The sequence below is a fragment of the Ochotona curzoniae genome, unplaced genomic scaffold (assembly GCF_017591425.1).
Source record: "Ochotona curzoniae isolate NIBS_2020 unplaced genomic scaffold, NIBS_Ocur_1.0 scaffold_1852, whole genome shotgun sequence".
NCBI lineage: Eukaryota > Metazoa > Chordata > Mammalia > Lagomorpha > Ochotonidae > Ochotona > Ochotona curzoniae.
Window position 1 is genome coordinate 30,495,385 of NW_024467087.1, and position 22,047 is coordinate 30,517,431.

General features: G+C 40.9%; 1 protein-coding gene across 1 annotated transcript in view; it reads left to right on the forward strand.

Moving 5' to 3' along the window:
- The window catches only part of GUCY2F (guanylate cyclase 2F, retinal), a 110,945-nt gene extending 89,237 nt beyond the window's left edge, over positions 1 to 21,708 (forward strand). The window contains exons 13-20 of the mRNA XM_040999789.1: positions 191 to 354; positions 1,054 to 1,246; positions 4,654 to 4,828; positions 8,093 to 8,191; positions 11,331 to 11,425; positions 18,781 to 18,869; positions 18,963 to 19,051; positions 21,617 to 21,708. Coding sequence (XP_040855723.1) covers positions 191 to 354; positions 1,054 to 1,246; positions 4,654 to 4,828; positions 8,093 to 8,191; positions 11,331 to 11,425; positions 18,781 to 18,869; positions 18,963 to 19,050 — 903 coding nt within the window. The 3' untranslated portion in view covers position 19,051; positions 21,617 to 21,708. The remainder of the gene's footprint in view (positions 1 to 190; positions 355 to 1,053; positions 1,247 to 4,653; positions 4,829 to 8,092; positions 8,192 to 11,330; positions 11,426 to 18,780; positions 18,870 to 18,962; positions 19,052 to 21,616) is intronic.
- Positions 21,709 to 22,047: the final 339 nt, after the last annotated feature.

The following is a 22,047-nucleotide window of genomic DNA, read 5'->3' on the forward strand; positions in this document are numbered from 1 at the left end:
AAGAACTACTCTACAGGAAAAGAACACTGTGAGTGGGCCAGAATGACAATTGGGGTGGGTGGTAAATTTCCTATGTATATCTTGGTTCATCTCTTCTGACCTGGCTTTTAAGAGGAAATGGGGTCTGCTCCATCATCTCTGAGTTTGAGGAGTAAGCATTCCTTGGCTCCTCTTTCTGTTTTACCTTCAGTTTAAAACTTTCAATAAGGGGAAGAAGACCAATATCATTGATTCTATGCTTCGGATGTTGGAGCAGTATTCTAGCAACTTGGAAGATCTGATTCGGGAGCGGACTGAAGAGCTGGAAATTGAAAAACAGAAAACAGAAAAGCTTCTAACGCAGATGCTACCACCGTATGTGTGAACACCTGGGGAGTGTGAATCCTTATAACAGTGTATTCTATTAAAAAAGGGCGGGGGGAATCCATCGACTAACTGCTCCTTTTTCCTGCCTTCTGTTCTCTCTACTCCACTGGGGTTGAGTCACACCTTTAAATCAAAGTAAAATTGAAAACCAAGGTAGCAAAACATACATCCTCATTTTCAACTACCTGTGGATCAGACTGATCATTTAAGTTTTGGTGCCTTGGTTTGCCTATATGTTACATTGTGATTTTTCCAGGAGGTTGATCAAACAAAAGAAGGTAGTTCTTTGAGTTCCTAGAGGAATAGTGGTAAGGTTCTATTTCCAGGTATTTTCCTCTCTTTGTTGAAAACCTTATTTTTTTGCCTCAGTTTTCAACTTTTTAAGAATATCTAATGTTATAACATCTTTTGGGAGATCATTGAAGAAATTAATATCGTGGAAAAACAATTACCTGGGAACATTCCCCATGAAGGCCCAGACTAAGACTGTTTCATATTATATTCTAGGACCTGGTGCACTGTAAGCATTCAATGTATCTTAGTGGAATAAGTGAATGTTTTAATCCAGGCAACATTTTCTTCCTCATCATTTACTTGGGAGTGACTATTAGAACAATTGTGTTCTAGCAGATGTGCATGACACAGAGGGAGGCCTGTGTCTTAGGAATGACTGTGTTTGATTTTTAGATCAGTGGCTGAATCCCTGAAGAAGGGCTGCACAGTTGAACCTGAAGGTTTTGATTTGGTCACCTTATACTTCAGTGACATTGTGGGCTTCACCACCATCTCAGCCATGAGTGAGCCCATTGAGGTGGTTGATCTTTTGAATGACCTGTACACACTCTTTGATGCAATCATTGGCAGCCATGATGTCTACAAGGTAAGTGATTTATCAAAGGAGTGCATTCCAGAGTACACTTTTTACATAAGGCTCATCTGGGTACTGTATTCTAAAAATAAAGGTTATAATGTTATAGAATATTTTTATTTAGGAATAAAAATTTAAGTAGTACATCTTTTTCTTTGGCATCTCATTGAAAATGCAGCTAGATGGAATTCATTTAATGCCCCAATTTACAAAATAGCAACTTTCAACTCAGCAAGAGATTGATGGTCAAATTTGTTTGGAGATGTTTTCTAGAACTATGTCTAAGAAGAGGTTTGAGACAAAGGAATGATTATTTCTCGGTAGCAGAGTACTAACAGCATAGGAAATATGGTAGACATTGTAGAGGAAAAACAGAAAACAGAAAAACGGAATACAGGAGAAGTATTATATTAGCCACGGTTGGTAACTGCCCCAGATTTCTTCTTGATAAAGGCTATGCAGATTTAGGACACACTGTTAAAATTTGGTGTCCTCTTTTAGGTATTCTTTCAATATGGGAAGGGATATAGTGTGGCAGGGTGCTAGCAGATGTGAAGCTCTTTAAGATGATCACAGATAACTGAAAGCCGACATTCTGATCTGAGGACTAGGGAAGTGATTAATTGTGAGGCTGCAAGTCCCCACTTCCACTTTCCCACACTCTTCCAGCCTATTAATTTCCACTCTTTCTGCTGCAGATTGAAGAAAATAAGTAGAGAACAGATGGCTACATCCACTCATTTTGGTGTCATGCTTCCGTTACTCTTTTTTTTTTTAATGTTGTCTTGTCTCTAGGCAGAAAATGATCAAAAATCTCAGTTGTGCAAGAATATTTCCATGATGTCTGCAACATGGATACTTGTTTTATTGATGGAAAAAGATGCCCCAGGTATCCCAAAGTTTAGACAGCTATTCCATCCCTGGAACCAAGGTAGAATTGGAGAATGAGTAGCTTCATTCATTGGATTCTTCACAGTAGTCTGAAATGTTCCACACAGGAACACACAGGGAACTGTGTTTATCTCAGATTAAATTGCACCCTTTCAGATCAGGTAGAGAGCCTCAGGGGTAGGCCAAGCCACCTACATAGGGCTCAGAAATAGACATCATACTTGTCAATCAGTTGGAGCTGCCAGCTATTCAAGAAACACACATGGAAGCCATGAAGGAGAAAAAAAAATCCATGGAGACTACCTGTCTTAACTTGTTGAAGTCAAGCAGCCTGAAGAGAAAAACAAATTGCTGAAAGCTAATTCAGTTAAAACTAAGATCAAAGATGATTCAGCATGCGCAGTGACAAGAGCCTCTGGTTTAATCAATCCAACTGATTCTATTCAGCCACTTGTTGAAGGTGTTAGGGATAAAGCTATTAGCTACTTTGGTTGTAGTAGGGAGCTAGTTGTCTGTTCCCATGACAGAGAAGAGCTATATAAACCAAAAACTAGAATAGAATTTTTCAGTCCTATTTATTAAAAGCAGCACTGTGCAAAGGAATAAGAATTTGAAGCAGCAGTGAATCACTAAACCTGTTTTTTGTTTTCATTTTTCTTACCTGTAAAATTAGAACTCCCCCCCCCCATTGCACTTGATAATCTGAAATGGAAGTGAGAAGACTACTGGTGAATTATGGCCTTAGTGATTTGCTTTTAGTTTCAGCTCTCCTGCTACCACTCTCATTTCTACCAGACCCTGTTCTATACCTTCCCTTCTCTTTTAGTGTGCCTTTGCTGGTTGATGCAGTGCCGAATTCCCCCAACAGAAGTCTACACATGAAGGTTCAGCATCACTTACATCCTCTGATTTTCTAACATCATCATGCACACCCTTAGGACCTCTTGCAGGTCTGACCTACCAAAGTTAAATGGTCCACCACCACTTTATGACACTGCCAGCCACTGAGTTTTTCCTACCAGATAACATTTGCATTATAATTCTCTCTTTCTCTTTGCAAGTAAAAAGTTTATTTGTGGTTTTCTTCCTACCAATTACAGTGGATGGAGGCATGTTGAAGTCCAAAGTCCTACAGGTGCAAAGGATTATTGTTCCTGGCTATATAGAAAGTCTTGTGACAGATCTATTGCTGATTACTAAACATCTTTCTGTGAACCTAAATCACAGTGATAAATTCTAAGCCTGGTTTGAAGATACATCCACTTGGTAATGATGATGATGTTAATGCCCTGTACTTAGCTTGTTACCATCCACAAGGAAATCGTTAAGTGATTTGATATACACTGAATTATGCAGTAATTAGAAAACCCTGTGAGGTAGGTATTGCCATTAAGCCCTATTTTACAGATGAGGATACTAAAGTATAGAGAGATTAAGTGACTTATATAAGGCCACAGAGTTAGTGAATGGTAGATCTTGGATTTAAGCCAAGGCACTACGACTTCAGAGTTTCATGATGTCACATATGCTTGCATTTGTGATTGAGTTCTTTAGGAAAAATCAGACTTTAATTAGCTTGAAATGTGTGTCAGCACTGGCACATTTCATAGAAATCCTTTCAGCTTACTTTGGATTTAGCTGAAAATTTCAGCTTGTTTCTTATCTCAAAGACTGAACACGCTTCTGTGGGGAAGATGGGTAACAAGGCAGAGCAGAGGGAACAGACTCTACTTTGTTATTCCTTAGCTTTTCTTAATCATTAAGACAAAATCATCTGAAGAAATGCTTGCTGACTACTGAACTTCTTTCTCTGGAGCTGAATCATAACCACAGTCCTAAGGCTGGTTTCAAGACATATGCAGTTGGTGACAATGATGATGCTGCTGATGGTGGTGATGATGATGATGAGCATCCTAGGTACCTTCTTGGGATGTTCCTCCAGACTATCCTTGACACAATGCAGGAAATCTACTTTTCTCCACCTATGTATTTCTTTTTTTAAAAAAGATTACTTTTATTGGAAGGGCAGAGAAAAGGCAAGACAGAGATATTGGTTCACTCCCCAAAGGGCCTCAGTGGTGAATTCTGAGCCTTTCTGAAGCTAGGAACTTCTTTCAGGTCTCCTACCTGAGTGCAGGGGTCCAAGAACTTGGGCCAACTTCCATTGCCTTTGTAGGCCATAGCAGAGAGCTGGACTGGAAGTGGAGCAGCTTGCAGGTGCTGATATGGGATGTCTCCTCCACAGGCTGAGGCTTAACCTGCCACACCACCAGGTTGCCCTCAAATATCTTGAAGCCTCATACTTCTCTAGAGTCACTTGGTGCTTGTGAAGTTGCAACACTTACTTCAGACTCTAGTTGGGGCCTAAAACTCCCAAAATGGTTTGAATGTGCAGCTGAGAATGTGGACCATCAACAGTCTCCATGCCTTCCTCACTTTACAAGATCACCTGGCCTCTGTCATACTCCTGAAGAAAAAATACACAAAAAAGTTACTTGCTTGCTAATTTTGTTTCCTCTGATCCCCAGGTGGAGACCATTGGAGATGCCTATATGGTGGCTTCAGGCCTTCCAAAGAGGAATGGTAGTAGGCATGCGGCTGAGATTGCCAACATGTCCCTTGATATCCTGAGCTCTGTGGGCACTTTCAAAATGCGGCACATGCCAGAGGTGCCAGTCCGAATTCGAATGGGCCTTCACTCAGGTAACAACACCAGTTGAAGTGAAAACATTCCTATGTACCTTAGGGAAGATCAAACAAGGAAGCTTGTCCCAATTCTTAGTAGCTGGATTAATCAGGTGTCCAAAGTTACCTAGTGCTTTTATGCCTACCTAATTTTACTCTCTTGCCAGCACCTGCACTACCATGGTGAGCACAACAGTCCTTGTCCTAAGTACCAAATCCTTCTGTTTACAACCAGCATTCCCATGTTCACTGATGCCACAAGATCAATAAGTGCATGTTACTCATTTAATCGATAAAACTTCAATCCCTGCAATATTTCCCTCCTATTCTTGTTCCGCTTTGCTTGAATAACTTCAAGATATGCCCCATTCATTGCCAACTCCCCATCTAGCTTCCTGCTTTCCCAGCTTTCTAATAGATAGACCTCTAAGTTGAAGTCACAGGTGTTTCATCCACTTGTCCCTTTCGTTCCCCTCTCTGTTCCCTGCCTCTTTCTCTTTGGTGGGCTCTTCTAGGCTCCTCTCCCCCACTTTTTTTCTGTCTTTTTGATATGCAATTTCTTAAAGGAAGGAATGACACTCTCGGGGTCATTGCTTCCTTATGCACTCCCTTCTTAACTCCTTTGCAATCTGAGTTCAGTCCTCCCTACTTTCCCAAGTCCTCATCTGCCCTTACTATGAGACATATTTGACATTCACGATATTTCTCCCTAAAACTTTCCCTCCTTTGGCTCATAACATACTGTTTACTCTCTGAATGCCATTTCTTTACTTCATTTACTGGTTCTCGTAACTCTTCTATTTCTCTAACATTTCCTGCAAATCTCTTAGCGTGGTGATCTCTTGTGGTCTGCATATCTTCAACTTAAATTTATTTATCAATCCACTTGAGTCTGGGTCTCACTTTCTATCACTAACAAATCCTTTTGTTTTTTTTTGTCTGTGTCTTAAATAATATTATCAAGAGTTATGTCCTGATCCACCTTTCTTTCTCTACCCCCCAAGCTCTCCTCAGTGATATCACTCTTGTCCATGGTTTAAATAGATATATATGCTAATCAATTCCCTCTACACAGGTTCAGCAGTCTTATCCTTTAAGCCTTGGCAATATATATCTACCTTCCTGCTGACATTTCCTCTGGAATATTCCCATATAGACACTGGGCTCAACACAACTAAAGCAGAATGTTTTCTTCCCATAATTCTTTATTGATACTGATACTGTATTTCGGTTGGTGTATCATCATTGACTCAGCTATTTCAGCAAAGTCATTCTCTGATTTCACCTTCACACTGATCTTTAACACTCAACCAATTAGTAATTCTTGGGAATTTTATGTTTTAAGTATTTCTTGAGTGTGTCTTGTTTAACCCATGCTCATTAAGGTCACCAGACTCTTGCCTGAATCACTTTGGTAGAATCCTTTTACTTCGGTTCTTACATCTTTCCATCCATACTTCTTACAGTCATTAGCATAATCTGTGTTTTCCTCCCTTATCCTTTAGACTTTAAAGGTGATGTCAACAGAAATCATAACCTGTTCATGTTTGTACCTTAAGTCCTTAGCACATAGCACACACGTGTTTAATATTTTTCTTTTAAAGACAGGTACCTGTATCATTTTTGTTCCAGTTTCACACCTTCAATTTCCTGTGGCACTACTCTGCTTGGATGATTCACTGTTTATTTTAATTTACTATATTTAAATCTTTAAGTAACCATTCCTCATAAACCAACAAGAACTCAAAAGCTGTTGTCAATTTTCTTATGATCAGCAATCAGACAGCCAAGAAGAGCGTTAGTATCTCTCTTTTATCATCTCTTTCTGGCCACCCACTTCTTATCACCTCCTTCCTAGTGCCCTTTGCTTGAATTCCTATAACAATTACGCAGTAGATTTTTTGGTTTTACTTTAAGTTCTTCCAATGCATTCTGCACACTGATCTGAGGGATTGAGAGGGTGGGTGGGTTGGTGGGAGGAGAAGCTGTTTTTCAAGATGTAATTTCCCACTCAAAATTCTTTAGTGGTTCAATATTTTCCATCGTGTAGTGTCCACTTAACCCAATCTTGTTCCCAGTTTCTACATAGCTACTAACCTTGGTAGACTGCTTTTTCTAGGAGTTTCCTAAGATTCCATTCTAAGTCCTAACTACAGACCTTTGCTTTATGTCTCATTTCACCTATTGAAATTTTACCCTACCAATAAAGACCCAAATAAAATCTAACCTTCTTCATTATTGTCTTCTTGACTGGGTCAAGTCCTAATAAGCACTTTTCTCTATTTTCTGAATAGTTGTCTAGATTGCTTCTCTTGTCTCAACTATGCATTTTTAAGTTGGTGGTACTTAATTGCCTCCCATCAGGTAGTATTTTTAATCAGATATATAAAATTGAGGAGAACTGAAACTATGTATTACACTTGTTTTGTCCCCCTTGGAACTCAGCTCAGTGTTCATTGAATGCTTCTTACTGAAACAGAGGTGAATAAAAATGAGAAATATAAGTTTTGCAGCTTTAATGTATCTTTATGGAATAATATATTTATGTGTTTTAATGCAGGGAACAACAACAACAAAAATATAATGCTGAAACATTTTAAATATAGAAACGATAGAGACCAAAAGTTAAAGGTTAAAAGTTTTCTAGATACGCTTGAACAGTGTGGCTGCTGGCATTGTTTTCAATTTCATTGAAATTCAATTTCATGCTAAATTGCAAGAAATAAAACCATTCTAAAATGAAATAAAATGCCATTTTAAGTATCTTTATGTAGTTCTCTTCCATGTCCCAAATACAGATGATCTAAAGTTAAGTCTACCTGTTTTAGATTTTTCAACCACATTAACAATATGTCTCTTAATAGCTACAGTTTGGAAGACAGACTTATGAGATCTCTGCTTCCAACCCTGAGGCACAAGAAAGAGTCACATTTTTTTCCCTTGCAACAAACAAGTCTGAATCCAGAGTCCATGCCTAGATATTTCTGTTTTGTGCTTGAGGCTTATTTATCCCTATTGGCAAATATAAGCAGCTCGGATGTAACTTTTACTTGGAACAAAAGTATAAATTGTAAGAGGAACCTTGTCTACATCATTATAAACTTGCTTTCTAGTTGGGTTAAGAGTTCATTACTTATTACAAATCATTCAGATTCCCAGAGTCACTGGATGATAACTTGTATTCTTTGGCAATGCTACATTTCCCCTCCCTTTGAAGTGCTCTTCTGTTAGCACTGAGTGCATATCTGTTAACTGTAATTCAAATCCCTTGCTACTCTGTAGGGCCAGTTGTTGCTGGAGTGGTGGGCCTTACCATGCCCAGATACTGTTTGTTTGGAGACACTGTGAACACAGCTTCTCGGATGGAATCAACAGGGCTACGTGAGTACCTAGAGAGGAATCCACAGACGGTGCTGTCCTATTCCTGGGAAAGTGGCTCTTCCTCAAGAGTGGGGAAGGGAGCGGATTATTCAGTGTTCTGCTGGTTTAAAGAAAGACAGAATAGAATTTATCTCAATTCTTGTGGCTTTTAATTGCAAACCAGTAGGGGGTGATGTTGGACCGAACATGTAACGTTCGTGTTATAGAAATGAAGTTGTATCTAAGTGACAGTGAAGCAGTCAGCCAATTTGATCAAAACAACTTAAAAAACAATCTTTTGGGTAAAGGAAAAAATTGACCAGCCTGGTGGGTGCTGGGGAGTCATGTTGAGAATGGAACTAGGTAAGAGATTGACATGTTCAGTTTTCCAACTAGTTTGTGAAGATATACTCATGGCAAATTGCCTCTCAACTGACTGCTGCTTGCCATCTCTTTGAACTGGTTATACTCCAAGTGTTCTAGTTTTATCAAATACCCTCGCTCTTCCAATCTAAGGATCTTAGAATTTTGAGATAATTAATTCCAATTTGCCTGTGTATAAAGCATTTTGTTTCTGTCAAAACAGGAATAGCATCGAAGACTCAATTTCTTTCCTCCCGTTTGAGAAGGAAACCATAAAAACATTATGCTTATTTATCATCACTACTGAAGCAATGTAAAAAGAGAAAAACAACTTGCCTTTTACCTACAATAGGGTTGGACAAAAACACTTCTTGTGCTGGAATAGAAAAAAACAGATTCTATGTATCATTTTCATGAATTTTTTTTTAAAGTAGAAACTCTGTATGCTTTAGTCCCAGTTCTGGTAGCTACTAAGTCATAGAAGTTCTTCCCAAACTGCAGCAAATATACTGAAAGTAGTCCCCGATGATATGGTGGCCTATATCTCAGTGGGTGGTGCCCTGTCTGACCCCGTTCCCCATCACTCATATGCAGAAACAGGCTTACACAATGGGTCCAGTCTTAGTCAATCTAGTTTGTGCAGCCATGATTAAGGAGGCAGCACGGAACTTAGAAGCTGTTGTCAGAATAAATTTTCTGACATCTGGGAAAGTCTTCAAACTCCACAGATACGGCAGAGGCTATGGAAGTCGTCATCTAGGAACTGCTGTGTGAATATGACTTTGCTCTTGAAGTGTAACCCAAGATGAAGTGAAATTGATCATGGAACCGCAATGCAGATTTGGCACAGTACTCTAGACTGATGGAAGCTTGCAGAAAGCTAGAGTCATGTTCTTGTCTGTGTCAGGGAAAACACTGCATACTTCATGTTGGAGATGCAGAGTTGGAAACAGAAATTGAATTTTGAGATTTAGGTGGCACCTTGTCCCGCTGATGAAGTAGAAGGAAGAAAATGGGGCGAGACACACACAGCAGTTGTTTCTTAAGCACTGACTGTGCAAGAAAGGCATTGTGAGGGATGCTAAGAAAGCATATACACTGGCTTTCTCTGTAAAGGAACTGGTTAGTGTGCTTTTCTACAAGTAATTATTGTGAATCAAATAAGACATTAAGCTCTAAAATTAATTAAAGATCTGTAAAGAGGAAGCATCTAATCTTTTGTTAGATTTGAGACAATGACAAGTCTATTAAAAAAAATCAATTTCACCAATATATCCTGTGCACCTTGTAACTCAGCTGAGATTCTGGAATGGAAGCTACTGGAAGCCCCTCCTTACCACAGTGCTGGATGCTGGTTGGAATCAACTATCTCTCCTTTGAACTGTGTATTTCCAATCAGCAGTGATACTTTACTGAAGGGTTCCCTGAAGACCAGGTGCTAAAGGCACGGTAACACAGTGCTAGCTAGGGATACCCTGGCCATGCATGTGATACTTAGGAGCAGGCAAACCCTTTTTGAGCATTCATCTTTCAAGGAAAGGAGAGTCATTGCGAGTAAACATTGCGAGCATTTTTTGCAGGTCTTTTCAGCCCTGTCTTTATACTCACACTGTAGTCAGCTTCTAAAAGAATGCCTTTTCTTCAGTGGGTGTGAGAATACAACTTGGCCCTTTATTTAAGATTCAGCTTCAACAAGGTCTCAGTTTTTAAAAAAGATATGTTTTTAAATTTTTATTGGAAAGGTGGATATACAGAGAGGAGGAGAGAAAGAGAGGAAGAGAGACAGAGAGGAAGATCTTCTGTCAGATGGTTCATTCCCAAAGTGACCACAATGGCTGGAGCTGAGCCAATCTGAAGCCAGGAGCTCTTTCAGGTCTCCCAGTTGGGTGCAGGGTCCCAAAGCTTTGGGCCGTCCCCGACTGCTTTCCCAGGCCACAAGCAGGGAGCTGGATGGGAAGCAGGGCCATCAGAATTAGAACCGACACCCATGTGGGTTCCCGACATGTGCAAAGTGAGGACTTTAACCACTATGCTATCGCGCCGGGCCTTAACAAGGTCTCATTTTTAGGCTGGCAGTTTGTTGGAAAATCAAGGATCACCCCAGTAAACGAGTAATTATTACTTTTTAAATAATTGTATTTAGATGCTAAACTAGTTTTTAAAGTGGGAATTCCTCACGTAAAGATCTTAAGTCTGATTGGGGTCATTGGTTGGAAAAATTGTACGTTCATGTATGTCTACAGTAAAACGCCCATGCAAAGGACAACCACAACTGTTCAGTCTCCTTAAAATGTTAGTTGGTGGGGATTTCAGGGGTATTTCACACAGATTCTTTATTTTTAGTACATCAATATTGAGAGATTCTTGTTAAGATGCATATGGAAAAGACAGTCTCTGTGTCTTAAGTAGAATGATGCAAAACTCGGGAGTTTGGCCCTAGTAGCACCTGATGTGAGAAGGTGCTCCAGCCAAACTTCTCATGGTGGGGGGGGGGGTCATGTTTCAGAGGAGAGCACAGCAGTGCTTGCTGGCTACTCATCTCATTCAAGTTAAATTATCTTTTTTTATTGCATGACCTTTCATGTGAGACAGTGTCTAGGAGACTGATGGGTGCTACAGCTAGCCCCTCTCCCCCTCCTGTGAAATCACAACTAAACTCTCAGCATTGTCTCTCTCTCTCTCTCTCTCTTTCTCAGTTTTTTCTTAGGATTTAGTTCATTTAAAAGTGATGGCTTCATTTCTAACTGGTTTCACCATGGACACTAGAATCAAAGTCATGTTTTCGCTTCTTTTCCAGCTTATCGCATTCATGTCAGTCTCAGCACTGTTACTATTCTGCAGACTCTGAGTGAGGGCTATGAAGTGGAGCTTCGAGGAAGAACAGAGCTCAAGGTATAATGTTCTTTTGTCTTTTGAACCAAACCACTTAGACACATCTGTTTCTGGAGAGGTCACGGTCTACTGACAGAGTTTACCTGGGCGTCTAGAGACCCGGAGCTATAATTTATGCAGAATCTCCAACCTTGCTTGGGATTCTTAAAAGATTGTTCCACTTGGTCTCAATTGTTTTCTCTTCAAAACATGTGTTCCGAGGAAGCAGGGAGAAAGTGGGTGAGAACTCTTCCGCATTTTTTCAGACTGTGAGTGGCGTTTTTTCTTATTAAAGAACTGTGTCACATTTGACTTTCCAACAGATACCATTATTTACATTTCCCAACTTCCATTCACTTACATTTTGGCAGTGCTGGAGATTGGTCAATAAGCCACAGTGTTGGGGAGTTTGGATTTTTTATCTGCCTTCTCAGTACCCACTCTTTCTTTCTGACGATTAATTGAGACCATTGGCCCATTATTTACAGGTATGCTTAATGTCTTTCTCCAACAACCAGGAGCAATAAGATCAGTTTCATGAGAGTCAGGCATTCTGTATCACATTTCTTGCATATTAGGTCTATATCACTTAAGCTGGTGTTCAGAATTACAATGGTTTTCATTTTTGCCATGTCCACTAAATTCTCCTCATCTTCCTCTGGGTGATTGATCCCAAGACCATGGACTGAACCTGTTGTAGGAGCCTCCAGGCAGGTTGATAAATATATATGTTTGTTTCAGATAAGAAGACATGATTTGCTCAGAGTTACATAGCAAGCCAATAAACAGAATTGGGTCGAAATTTAGGGAGCCTGAGTTCCTGCTTAGTACTCTTTTCATGATACCATGCTGTGGGAAGATGATTTCTCAGGGTTATTCCTGAGCAAAGCTAAAGCATTAAGTGATGCTTAGTTAAGAATTAGTCTGTGTTGGGTCCAGCACAATAGCATAGTGGTTAAAGTCCTCGCCTTGCACGTGCCAAGATCTCATGTGGGCGTCGGTTCTAATCCCAGTGGTCCAGCTTCCCATCCAGCTCCCTACTTGTGGCACGGGAAAGCAGTCAAGGAGAGCCCAAAGCCTTGGGACCCTGCACCCGACTGGGAGACCTGGAAGAAGTTCCTGGCTCCTGGCTTCGGATTGGCTCAGCTCCAGCCGTTGTGGCCACTTGGGGAATGAACCATCTGACAGAAGATCTTCCTCTCTGTCTCTCCTCCTCTCTTATATATCTACCTTTCCAATAAAAATAAATAAATAATTTTTTTAAAAAAAGAATTAGACTGTGTTACGGGCCTACATTCTCTAAATGGTGACAATTTACACATAACTAGATTTCAGAAGTTAAATATTGGAAAACCTGATTCTAGTTGGTCACTTTCTTTTCTGGTCAGTTGTAATTTGTTCTGTATAATAGATCCTTAATATCTTCCCACAGGTGGAATGAGTCATTCATAAGGAATAGAGGCTCTTTTCCCACCTCTGTACAGGACTCAAGCAGTGAGATGGTAGGGGTAGGGATATTGCTTGGACAACTAACAATATACCCCAGGACTTTTGTGTTGCTTCCACACATTCTGTGGTTTCTCAGAAGAGGAGTACATGGCAGCTCGGTTTCCTGAACTACTTTTCTCTGTATTTCTTGGCACAGGAAATTCATTTAAAGGCTAAAGAACCAAAGAGATGCCACTCCAAAATTGGAAAATAAAACATGTGCCATCAACCCTCCATGATTTTTATTGCCCAAGAAAATCAATTCAGGAGCATTTGCATCTTAGGGTGTTTCATGTACAAAACAAGACATACTTCAGAAGATATCTTTGCAACTTCACAATTCCAGAACCTCAGCACAGTAAATAAGAGGAAATGATGCAGAAAATTGGTGAAAGATCATTTCCCTAATGCCACGCTGGGCCTTGTTTGTTGGGGGTAATAGAGGCTTTGTGGAGAAAAGAGATTGACAAAAAGACACCAAGGGAGAAAAAGAGAGAAAAGAAAGGGACAATGTGACAAATGGAGAGGGTACAAAGCAAAATCACATGAAAGGAAGGGAGAGAAGTGGAGATCAGCTGTCTCTATACCTTCTACTTTCTTGCCAGAGGCAGATATTGTGCAATACACAGTAGGGGACTTGGGGGACACGAAGCTCCTAATCAGTTGGGGAAATCCAATATATCCACAGGAAACCATATCAGCAGCGCACATTATGAAAATTGTGATTCAGCATTGCCATGCTTCATTTACTCTTTTTTTAAAAAAGATTTATTTTTATTGTTTTTTCATTGGAAAGGCGGATATACAGAGAGGAGAGACAGAGAGAAAGATCTTCCATCCGATGATTCACTCCCCAAGTGAGCGCAACGGTCGATGCTATGCCGATCCGAAGCCAGGAGCCTCTTCCGGGTCTCCCATGCGGGTGCAGGGTCCCAAGGCTTTGGGCCGTCCTCGACTGCTTTCCCAGGCCACAGGCAGGGAGCTGGAAGGGAAGCGGGGCTGCCGGGATTAGAACCAGCGCCCATATGGGATCCCGGGCGTGCAAGGCGAGGACTTAACCACTTGCGCCACCGCGCTGGGCCCTTCATTTACTCTTGTGATGCTGGAAGCAACAGTTGCTCCAAGACATGGAGCAAACAGACCACAATTGATGACTAGCAGGCCAGCAATGTGTGAGCTCAAGGTTGATGGCTAGAGACACCCTTTCCTTCAGCTGATTGATGCTTGATAGTCCTCCCTTAAATATTCATTTCTTAAGTTTTGCACTCAATTACCTCTCATTATCCAAACCTTAGCCATTGCAGGTGACTGCCCACTGCAGCCATCTTTTGTACTACTCAGGCAAGAATTACCAATGTCTTACCAATTTTGCTTTGTTAATATCTGCCTCCTGATGGGCTAATGATATGCTGTTTTGTTATCTCTCACATGAATCTTGTTTCAATATTTTTCTGATAAGTTTAGAGCCCCTTTGCTGGTATTTTATAGTTGCCTACACTTATCAATTATACTAACTGGAGACCTTTATCTAAATCTTAATTTTATTAAATGTTTATTCTTACACAGTTTTGTTTTCTTCACCAGACATGGGCATTTTCTGGCCATATTTCTGAATTCTAGGGAGGGCCTAAGAGTATTTGTTTTCAGATCTCTAAGCATTAACATTGTGTTACTTGCGATTTCCATTCTTCCCTCATTTTCTTTCACCCATGCCTGTACCACTAATGCACATATGTGCATATACACACACACATACGCACACACACACACACACACACTAGCAATAGAGGTGACAGATTCATGAAGGTCAGAAGGTTTAATCTGTAATTCTCAACCTACCAATGATGTCCTGCATGACATTGGACATGTAACTATCCTCTCTCCGCTTCCACTTGTCCACCCAGAGGACTCTTCTGATCTATGGTTATCTGGAAACTCATTAATTTCATAATCTTTAAAAGCCCTAATAGTTGTATTTTGGCATCCAGACCTGTCCCTGGATTTCAGTGTATTGAGAGGCTTACTGGTATGGAGGGAAAATCATTTAAAATGTTGAGTCTAGTATACTTGTGTTCAAGTGATAGCTATATCTGCTTATTGATAAGTAATTCAATCTCCATGAACATTGGCGTCCCCATTTGTAGAACGGGATTAATAACACAGCTAGCTTCCAAGAGTTTTGTGAGGCCTAAATAAGTTAGGATTTCCTAAAGTGTTTTAAAAGTACCATGATAAAATATGTACTCTGGGACTTCCTAGGAATTACTATTAAGTCAATAAGTTTGCCTGAAGCTTTAGCTGTTGCCAACCTTGTCTCCCTTCTGTACCTGACTGAAGTAGAATTGTGGAAGTGGAGTGGGTAAACAGAATGCTAAGGTTTTGATAGGTTCCAAAACTTCAAAACCTCTGAGATTCCCTGCATACTCTTGGGTTTGGAAGCTTGCCTGAGCCCTTAACACACTCATGCTCTCCTACAACCATTAGTTTTGGCATCCCAGTGTATCTCAGGAGTCATCCAGATCTCTGGACAATCTTCACACCTACAAAGTTGCTTTGAATGTGGCAAGCTGTCCTGATGCCTTAGAGATCTTAGAGATCTTCAAATAAACACTCTGGCTGGGCCTGGAAGCATGAAGCCTCTTCAAAATGTTCTTTAAAATGGAATTAAAAGTTTATTATGGTATAAAACGTTTTGTATTCATGCACATTCTTCATTTTCATGAGCTTTTCAAAAACATTTGTTTTCCTTGAAAGTCAGAGTTACAGAGATAGAGAAAGTAGGAGAGACAGAGAGAAAGCTCTTCTATCTGCTGATTCACTCCCCAAATAGCCACAATGGCTGGAGCTGAGCTGAGCTGATCTGAAGGCAGGAGCCAGGAGCTTTCTCAGGGTTTCCCACACGGGCCCAGGGGATAAGAACTTGACATGTCTTGCACTGATTTCCCAGCCTATAAGCAGGGAACTGGATCAGAAGTGGAGTAGCTGGGACTTGAACCAGTGCCCATATAGAATGCTGGCTCTGCATTGCAGAAGATTAGTTTGCTAAGCCATCATGCCATCCACAAACATTTGAATGTCTTCTATAGGAATGGATTTCAAAATCTTCTTTCTCCAAATAGATGTATTTTTTGTTTAAAATTTTTTTTATTATTTTTTGTAAAGATTTATTTTTATTATTTTTTATTGGAAAGGCGGATATACAGAGAGGAGAGACAGAGAGGAAGATCTTCCATCTGATGATTCACTCCCCAAGTGAGCACATCGGCCGATGCTATGCCGATCCGAAGCCAGGAGCCTCTTCCGGGTCTCCCACACGGGTGCAGGTTCCCAAAGCTTTGGGCCGTCCTCGACTGCTTTCCCGGGCCACAGGCAGGGAGCTGGAAGGGAAGTGGAGCGGCCGGGATTAGAACCAGCGTCCATATGGGATCCCGGATTAGAACCAGCGTCCATATGGGATCCCGGGCGTGCAAGGCGAGGACCTTTAACCACTTGCGCCACCGCGCTGGGCCCCTCAAATATATGTATTTTTTGGTTTTGTTTTTTACCAACTTTTTGAAGTACTCACATGTTCTACCAAGATGATGTTTTGAGTATTCTAAGTACTCAGGTGTTCAGAGTTCTGATTAATGAATCTGTCTGATTATTTTCTGTGCTACCTCTGTACAAGCCACATTACCTGTTACTATGAGCACAGCAATGAGCTTGGAGAATGAGGAGTTGGGCTGAACATGTTTAGAATCCAAAACATGGACTTATACATGTTTTTACTTAAATATACTATGAGTTCTTGAAAGATAGACCCATCTCTGTATTCCCAGCTCTGGGACAAGAAGTGTAAAATAAATGCAAGAATGCCTGATGTATATTTCAGTATATTTTCAGTTTGTTCACCCTCAAGCAGCTGTTTAGAGTGAATTTCCTACTAGTTAACAAAGATGGGCTATGGTGGTGTTTTCTTTTTACTCATCTCATGAGATGAGAGATTGCTCACAGCTTTCAATCACATCTTTGCAACATTCTTTGAGATTCTCCAATTAAATGTGCTAATTATTGTTGTGGTTCTTATCATTAGTATTGAGGGATGAATGAATTTGATATAAAATTTAAAAAAAAAAAAGCAGTGGACTTGATATCTAAAGTGGGAAACCTGACTGGAGCCTCTAAGTTAAACAATTTAAACCGGTTCCAAATGAGAGCTGCTGCGAGTGAGACCATCTTTCAGATTAATGAATTGTAAACACATCCTGTTACTTTTCTCAACCTGAGTAAACACATTTTTTTCCCTTAGAGATTGGAAGAAATGAGAATAGAGTCCAAAGAGAATTGAAAGGACAGAAAACACATGGGGGGTTTACTAGGAAGAAGGAGGCAGAACAAAGGTACAAAGTTGGGCTCCTCTGAAGTCATCACTCAGGCTCTGAGGTGACCAGCTTGAGTTTACACTCCCTTTATCTTCTTAGACACATGGGTCTTTGACAAGCAAATACCTAGGCTGTAGGTAGGGGCCCGCTTTAGAGTCTCACTCTACTGCTTAGAATCTCTTAGTGGGAAGCAAAGTACCCAGCATAGAGACAGCATTCAAAGCATCTAGAAATGCTTCTGGCTTCCGAAGATACCCTTTCTAAAAAGGTACATATGAAAGTGTAGAGCCTGAAGTGTTACAATGGCCACGATTTCTTTGAAAAAATTTTTGAAAGTGTTTGCAGTCTTGCTATCCAAATGGAATATAGCTTCAGGCTTCGGCTGGGCCTGACTCCGGTTGTTGTGGCTATTTGCAGAGTGAATTAATGGATGGTAGATTTCTTTCTCTCAGTCTTTCCCTCTTGTAAGTCTGCATGCTAAATCAATCTTTAAAAGCATTACAAGATATTCAGATAGATGATGTGGCAGAATACTAATAAGTATTCAGTCTAGCTGATGGATGGATATGGTATTCATTCATTGTGCCAAAGCAATGTTTGGGTGCTTGAAAATTAGAATAAAATATAGAGTGGAAAATATTAATAAGGAAAACAAGATTTGAAGAAAAATTGTTAAGTCTTTTAAAAAAATTTTTACTGGAAAGTCAGATATACAAGAGAAGAGAAGAGACAGAGGGGAAGATCTTCCATCCATGGATTCACTTCCCACACAGCCACAATGGCCGGAGCTGCGCTGAACTGAAGCCAGGAGCCAGGAATTTCTTCCAGGTCTCCGACACGGGTGCAGGGTCCCAAGGCTTTGGGCTATCCTCAACTGATTTCCCAGGCCACAAGTAGGGAGCTGGATGGGAAATGGTACTGCCAGGATTAGATTCGGGGCCCATATGGGATCCTGGCGCATTCCAGGGCAGGACTTTAGTCACTAGGTTCCTGCATTGGGCGCAAAATTGCTAAGTCTTCTAGCTTGGCTGCCATGTCCATTCTTTTTTTTTTTTTTTGGTGATGGTGGTGGGTGGGCAGTTGGACATTATTGGATTGTGTTGAGTGAAGGAGTAAGAATCTCCATGTATGTATTCTGTATAGAACACACAAATGGCTTGCCTAGTGCCAAGAGTTCAGGGTAAAGATGACAAACAAGTCCTCAATTGAGAATCCAGATGTTTGGTTGGTATTTAGCTAAACAACCACACATTCTCAAAGAGGGAGCTGGATGGTGGTGAGTAGATAAAGCATGTGGATGACAGCTTGATATGGTGCTTCCTTTTCATCTGGTTGCTCTCACAACCTCTGGAGTTTTCCTGAGGCTCAGATACATACGCAAAGGAAACCTATTTGAAGGAAGGCCTGAGGAGGCAGGGAGAAGGAGGAATTGAAGCAATTTGTGAACTGAAGTGAATGTTTATATTCTATTACATTCAAGAAAATTTATTATAGCATGACTAAGATTTTCCAAATTTTCTATAATAGGGCAAAGGCATAGAGGAGACATTTTGGCTGGTTGGAAAAAAAGGCTTCACTAAGCCCCTTCCTGAGCCCCCACCAGTAGGCAGAGATGGGTAAGTGAAATTCAGAGTTAATCCAAGTCTCCCTATGCCTTGCTCTGTTACAATCTCTTCACTACCTGTTTTGGTGCTTCCCTTGTCCTGCAGGCAAGTGGGCCATGGCTTGCAACCAGCAGAGATCGCAGCCTTCCAAAGAAGAAAGGCAGAAAAGCAGTTGGTGAGAAACAAGCCGTAAGGTAATAGCCAGCAGGAAAACAGAGCATCGAGGCTTGCCAGATTTTCAAAGCTGGGGCTCCCTTTGGCATGTGTGCCAGTCACAGCCTACACTGTGTTGGCACAGTGTGAAGGACCTGGTGAATTTCCAAGTTTCATTGAGTTGGGCAAAAACCTTGTTGCGAGGCCTGTTGCAGAGACTGGTCTGCACATGGGGGAGATTGGACTGTGAGAGAGACCCTTGGCTCCTGCAGTGATAATGCGTTTGAATGCTAACAAATCTGGCCTTGCTCTCCAGTTATCAGGCAGGTGCACCTGTCTCATTGTGAAGCACCTGGGCCACATGGTAAAGCACCTCAAGTCTTTAGAGACTCACACGTAGCCAGGCAATGCAGTGATATTGTGGCTATCTCCTTCTGGGATCTGTTGGCTGGGACAATTATGGAGGGGGTGATTCTGTCATTTCCTCTACAAGCACTACCTGATCTTTTTTAAATTTGGCAGCCAACCAAAAAGAAGGCCAACTACTGCTTGACTTCCTGGCTAGGATGCGTGACAGTTTTCTCTGTTCCTTCTCCCACACAAGGACAGTGTGATTCTGAACGAGCAACAACAACCTATGATCAAGAATGCTCCCCATGTACTGCTCTCCGAGGAATCTATTGCTTTCTTGGACGCTTCTGTTTCCTCCTTATCTTGCTTTCTTCTTCTGTCTTCCATAGGAATCTTGCAAAATTTCTGTCTCTCTGTACTAACTTTGGCAACTCTCTGGGACTGTTTATTTTCTAAGAAAACCTTAACACTTCTTCATTTCTGGGATAATCACAGGTAACCTGCACATATAGGCTTCGGATGTACTGAAGATGCATTTTCTTTGCAGTCTTTTGTACCACCCTGACTCTTTGTCACTCGGTCTGGATTTGCTCTTTCCTATTGACTGATACAAGGATATATGCAGCTGGGACATACAGTCATCCATTACCGGAAGCATTCTCTTCTTTGGATAGGAAGTACAGGGGTATTCATGGACATGGGGACATATACAAGGTTTATCTTTCTCTGCCTCTCTCCATAGGAAAGGGTGTGGAAGCTCTTGAAGTTTTTCTCTTTGACAGGGAGGTAGGGACATTGGAAGCATTCTACAGAAACCCATCAATTTCTAAGAATATACTGGAGTTTGCAGCAGAAAACATTACTGCTGGCTCACCATCATTGCTTGTGGGTTTGTTAGTGATTTCTTAATATGCGTATGGTTGTCACTTAGGCTACTCACAAACACATTCATCAGAACCACTTTGTTAGATAGCTTCTGCAGGCTGTGGCTAATCCTGGCCTTATGAACACGTGTGCTTTAGTCAGCTTGTTTATTGACCATAGTAACATTGGTGACTTTTGCAAAGCACAAAAGTCTCTGAGAAAAGGACCTTGGACAAGCTTCAAAAGAATAACCTAAATCCAGAAGTTCCCAGAAAACTCATTCATCTCTCAATAAATGCCTTATGTTAATTTCATGCAGGAATATCACCTATTCTAGAATGATTCCAATTTTCTTTGAATTTACAGAGTAACACTTACTGAGACAGGCTCAAATTGAAGAAAACTGGCAACACATTTTGAGTACATCTGATCTTTTTCCACTATCATAGGAACTATCAGAGGAAAACTGGAAATCCGTATGGGGTCCTGTGGGTTTAGAGATAAAGAAAAGATGCTATGAGAGGAGGCATAGGCTTGGTGAACCAATCATAGGAGGCACCTCCCAGGCAGGGCTTTGCAGTGGCTTCTCTACCGTGTTCCCAATAGCCACCGTCTCTGAAACTCAGTTCTACTCTATCTGGTGATTTTCCTCTAACCTCATTCCAACTGGGGTCAGGGTGGGACTGAGAAGGTATTTTCCCTGAACCATGGGTGTGCTTTTTGGAGAATGAGGAGTTAGCTGTTCAGGAAGATTTGGAGGCTTCATCTTGATCGGGATAAGGAGAAAAGAGGAAGTCATTCCATGATAACCTGAGAGTCACAGCAGTGGGCTTGAGAGAGCACAAGAACAAGGGGGATCTGATAGAGGGGAGGAAGGGGAAGACAGGCATGAAGGTAGAATAGTCAGTGAAGATCCACCTCTTTTAACTCTTTTGAGTTGTTCTTCGATTCAAAGACTGGGGCTTATAGTATACTTGTCTTTCTCTTCTCAGGACTCAGGTTTCCCTGCAAAGTAGTGACATAAGTCTTCTCTATGTGAGTTCAATCAGCCTTTTTGGACTACTTTGAGAGCTGACCAACATATATAGAGCACAATTTCTGAGGAGGAAGGTGATCCAAGTTCCAAAGCATCAACTTATAAATGTTTAGGCCATATCATCTTAGCCTCCATTTAGATTAAATTTATAAATGCCCTTGTAAATAATACCACACAATTATGTAAACCTGAGAAATAATACTTCTTTCTTCAATGATGCAGGGAAGTTCAGCCATTTGTAACCGGCTCCTGGGGTAGAGGAGTGGTGAAGAGCTTTGAATTCTTGCATATTGAAGCCTTATAGAAGGCCCAGATATAAAAGGTGTGCTGACGGATTTCTCTTTCTCCCACACAGGAGCCAAGAGCTCCAGGACTTGAATCTTCTTTTGGCAAGTTGATGAAAAAATTCACTGCAGTTCGACTAACTGCTGTGCATGGGCAGGAAATGAGTGTATGACTATATCTCTGAAGATGACCAACCTCCAGGGTTAATCAAGCCTATTTTCAGCACAAAGGAACTTCTGGGGAGTAACTTTGATTAACATTGTTCATTACCTAGACTTCACCAAAAAGATCACTTGAAACTAAACTACCACGGAAACGAACCCCGAGGAAAGGTAGAGCACCAACTCCAAGTTTAGTCATTCTGAAATAGCAGGATCAACTTGGACCGTGATAAGAAGATCTATATTTTCACAGAAAAGTAGGAGTCCTTTTGTTTGCATTTTCATTTTGTTTGAATCTTTAGAAAGTGTTTAATGAGCATAATTTATAACTTAGATACTA